Below are 4,570 nucleotides of genomic sequence, written 5' to 3'. Positions count from 1 at the left end.
GCATGTGGTGCTGGGGGATCGAACCGCGGTCCCTGATGCTTTGCTAAGCTTGTTCTAAGTAGGTGCTTTAGACCACTGAGCCATCTCTCCCCTCTATTAACTTTTTAAAAAATATTGTCTTTTCTTTTTTTTTTTTTTCCTGTCTGGCTCCGAATGCCTTCAGGGCAGTTTTGGCTGGCTTGAGTTCTGGGGATCAAACCACAGCAGCCTGAGCCTGACTGCTTTGTTGAAGCAGCCACTTAAAGAACTGAGCTAAGGGGCAAGCCCCCCCCTCCTTTTCTATCTCCAACTGCCCATAAACTTTGTACCTTTTTCTGTTGGATGGTTGGGATTTTTCCTTTTCGATTTACTAAGAAAATGCACCTTTACAATCATCAGCTACAAATACTTGCCTTCAATTTCTTGTGTGGTTTTGTTGTTTTCAGTTATCTTTTGACTTCCCTAAATTAATTTTTGTTAGTATTCATTTTGCGATTTTTTTTTTTTTTTAAGATCTCCTGCCCTCCTTTTCTTTAGCTTCCTCTCCCCTTCCTTTCCTTTAGAAGGAGCGCTACAACTAAGCTACATCCCAGCCTTTTTTTATTTTTCAGACAAGGTTGTGCTGAGTTCCTGGGTGAGCTTGAATTTGTGATCCTTCTGCCTTTCTCCTCAGTAGCTGGAGTTATAGAGATGGGTCCTAAACTGGGATTAGAAACTTATTTTTTCTTTATAAAAATACTTCTGGGGGCCGGGGAGATGGCTCAGTGGAGTAAGCGCTTCCACTGGCAAGCGCAAGGACCTGAGTTTGATCCCCAGTTCTGCAAAGAAAAAACCCAAACAAATTAACTAACTTTTGGCTGGACAAGATGGCACACACCTGTTATCTCAGCCCTATCTCAAAAAAAAAAAAAAAAAAAAAACCAGAAACAAAAACAAAAAAGATACTGAGTTATAACTTTAAAGGAACACATGACAATCAGAGGTGTGCATTTAGTACATTTAATAGATTTTTTAATTTCTTACCTGATTATTTTCTTCATCCTCAAATACAAAATCTTGTTGTATGACTTCACTGTCTAAATTAGTGCCAGCCACAGGTTCTGAACACTCCTTGTTGCTATTACTGGCATTAATAATACCATCAGCAGTATCAACCCTAGAACAAAGATTAAAAAAATCAGCTGAATCCTAATTATGAATATAAAAATGCCTTTAAAGTAAGTATCAAAGACTGGACATGGGGTGTGCACCTGTAATCCCAATGTTTGGGAGGCTAAAAACAGGATGATCACTGAGTCCAATCTGTGTAGTGAGACCCTGTAGACCCCATACTAAAATACTTAAAAATAAACAGGTATCACTAGTGATCTGAAAACTTACTTGTTAAAGAAAACATGCCCTTTTGATGAAATGTACACATTTCTTGTCTTGCTACATTATTTTATCAAATCTGTTAAATTTACTGTCTTGCCCAGGGATGTTAAAGACCTTAAGAAAATTGGGGGCCTGGCCCTAAGTCAGTTCTTTAAGTGGCTGCTCCCACAAAGCTGTCAGCCTCAGGTTGCTGTAGTTCAAACCCCATAACACTCCAGCCAGCAAAACCTGCCCTGAAGGCATTCGGAGCAAAAAAAAAGAAAAAAGAAAATTTTCATAGGTAAATGGCTTAAAAACAATTTTTAAAAGATATAAATTTCCTACAATAAATGTTATCTATGTCTATCAATCTATCTATATCTAAAAATGTACCAATAATTTTTTTAAAAACTATACACACAAAAATTATCTATGTATCTATCTAGCCCAAAAATGTAGCAATAATTTTATTTAAAACTATACACACAAAGTTTATATATGTGCCAAAACAATTTCCCTTACAAATGCACATTCCACTTGTCCTGGTTAAATACAAGTTTGATACTACACACTATAGTGTTCAAGGGGCCAGGGAGATGGCTCAGTGAAATAAGCGCTTGCCTGGCAAGCACAGGGTCCTGAGTTCAATCCTTGGTTCCGCCAAAAAAAAAACCCCCAAAAAACAAAACTATAGTGTTCAATATTTTACCAAATACAACAATTTCCTACTGCAGATCTTCCATTAAAAAATAGTTTAGAATATGAAAAAATAGGGGCTGGTGAGATGGCTCAGTGGTCTAAAGCACCTACTTAGAACAAGCTTAGCAAAGCACAGAGACCGTGGTTCAATCCCCCAGCACCACATGCCAGGCAGCCCCGCCCCCTGGTGGGCTGAGCTGGCCACACACACAAGCACATACACACACATTAATAAATAAAATGTAGAAAAAATTTGCAGTTTTGCTTACAAATACTACAATTATCAATAATGAGATATCATTCATTTCCCCAGTGGTGAAAATAAGTGGCACCGTCTGAGAAATGGGCAAAAGTTTTCAGGATTCTAAGCTAAATTGGACAAATTTCAAGGAATTTGTTCATATTATATCTTTTTAAACAATTCCTCACTCATTATTCCGAACAGTTTTGGTTTTGGTTTTAGTTTTTGATGGTGGAAACAGGTCTCACGCTATAGTACAGACTAGCCTTGAACTCACTATGTAGCCAGCGCCAGCCTGGAACTCACAGTGATCCTCCTGCTTCACTCAGCTCCCCAGGGTTGGGATTACACGCTCATGCCACTATACCTGGCTTTTTTTTCTTTTTTTTGAGACATGGTACTGCTATATATATATAGTTCAGGCTATTTTGAAATTATGTAGTGAAAGCTAGCCTTGAATTCATAGCAATCCCCCTGCCTCAGCCTCCATAGTGCTAGGATTATAGGCATGCACCACCATGCCTGGCCTATTTCCAACTTTTAAGTGCCATTTCTTGGGCTGGAGAGATGGCTCAGTGGTCTAAAGCACCTACTTAGAACAAGCTTGGCAAAGCACAGGGACCGCGGTTCGATCCCCCAGCACCACATGCCAGCCAGCCCCACCCCCTGGTGGGCTGAGCTGGCCACACACACACACAATAAATAAAAATAAATAAATAATTTTTTAAAAAATGCCATTTCTTTCCTTCTTGCTCAGCCCAACACTCCCCACTGTATAAATTTTAATCATGCCTCAAAGCACAAAAGCCAGGGTCATGATCACTTAGACTACAGTGGCTAATAGTACCATCCTGCAGTTGTGTATCATGGTATTCCTAAAATAAGCATTTTAATCATTGGCTTGCATATTCATTCATATTTTTCATTTTATATTTACAGCTATGTCCAGTTAGCCCTTTTAAAAAGTCTTCTTTTAAAAATGTTACTCCAGGGCTGGCCAGATAGCTCAACGGACTAAAGTGCCTGCTTAGGCAGGTGCAGAGACCGGGTTCAATCTTTGTGTGCCATGCCAGCCCTGCCCCCATGCTGAGACAGCAACTGAGAATGGGCATGGTGGTACATGCCTATAATCCCAGTGTTTGGAAGGCTGAAAATAGGAAAATGACTACAAATCCGATCTGTGTAGTGAGACCCGGTAGACCCTGCACTAAATACATTAAAAAAAAAAACAAAGTCACTCAGTGAGGCATGTTGGCACATACCTATAATCCCAGCACACAGGAGGTAGAAGGATCATGTCAAAATTCCAGGCATGGGCTGGGCAGACAGCTCAGTAGAATAAGTGCTTGCCTGGCAAGTTCAAGGTCATGAGTTCAATTCCCCAGTACCACCAAAAAGAAAATTCCAGGCAGGCCTGGGCTACAAAGTGAGTTCACGACCAGCCTGAACTACACTATACAAAAAGTCACTCTATCTAATGTTTTATTTAAAAACTGTTCTATGAATCATCCAAACAAATACATTTTTCACATCTGTCTCCAAAATACAAACTGGCATATGGAAATTCCTAAATGATTTCATTGTAGCTTCTTAAAAAAAAAAAAAAAAAAAAAAAAAAAGGACATGTATAGCCTGAAGTGAAAGGCAGAGGTAAAAGAAAAGGATGCAAGGCTTTTTTCCATCAAAACATAACAGGTCACATCAAGAGTAAAGTAACATCATAGAAATATTTTTCAACTTACATAAATTCAAGAGTCAACCAAATAGCTCAGCAGAGCGCTGGCCAAATAGCTCAACAGATTAAAGCGCCTGCAAGCAGGCACAGGGCGAGGAGTTAGATCCCCAGGCCTGCCATGCTGGCCCCACCACCCACCCCCAGGGCGCACTGAGCCGGCAATTGAGACTGGGTGTGGTGGTGCACACCTGTAATCTTAACCCTTGGGAGGCTGTGAACAGGAGAATCACTGTGAGTCCAATCTAGTAGTGAGACCCTGAACACCCTCTAGACCCTTCCCTAATAACACACACACACACACACATACACACACACACACACACACAAAAATAGCTCAGTGGATTAACGTTCCTGCTTTAGACAGATGCAGCTGCTGGGGTTCAAACCCTAGCATGCTGTGCTGGCCCTGCCCCTGAGGCAAGCTGAGACAGTGTCTGAGACTGGGCGTGGTGGCACACAACTGTAATCCCAGCTCTTGGGAGGGTGAACATAGGCAGATCATTACGAGTCCAATCTGCGTACTGAGACTCTGTAGGCCCTTACTAAAATACAAATAATAATAA

The 4,570-nt window shown here is 40.7% G+C and overlaps 1 protein-coding gene across 1 annotated transcript in view; it reads right to left on the bottom strand.

Moving 5' to 3' along the window:
* Fam13b (family with sequence similarity 13 member B) overlaps positions 1-4,570 on the bottom strand; it is a 106,080-nt gene that overhangs the window by 40,268 nt on the left and 61,242 nt on the right. Inside the window, exon 10 of the mRNA XM_023703374.1 lies at positions 1,003-1,135. Within this exon, the coding sequence (XP_023559142.1) occupies positions 1,003-1,135 (133 nt within the window). The remainder of the gene's footprint in view (positions 1-1,002; positions 1,136-4,570) is intronic.

This window comes from Octodon degus, unplaced genomic scaffold (assembly GCF_000260255.1).
Source record: "Octodon degus isolate 3935 unplaced genomic scaffold, OctDeg1.0 scaffold00169, whole genome shotgun sequence".
NCBI lineage: Eukaryota > Metazoa > Chordata > Mammalia > Rodentia > Octodontidae > Octodon > Octodon degus.
Note: the sequence above shows the minus strand (reverse complement) of the source record. Positions and strands in the feature narration are given on the sequence as shown.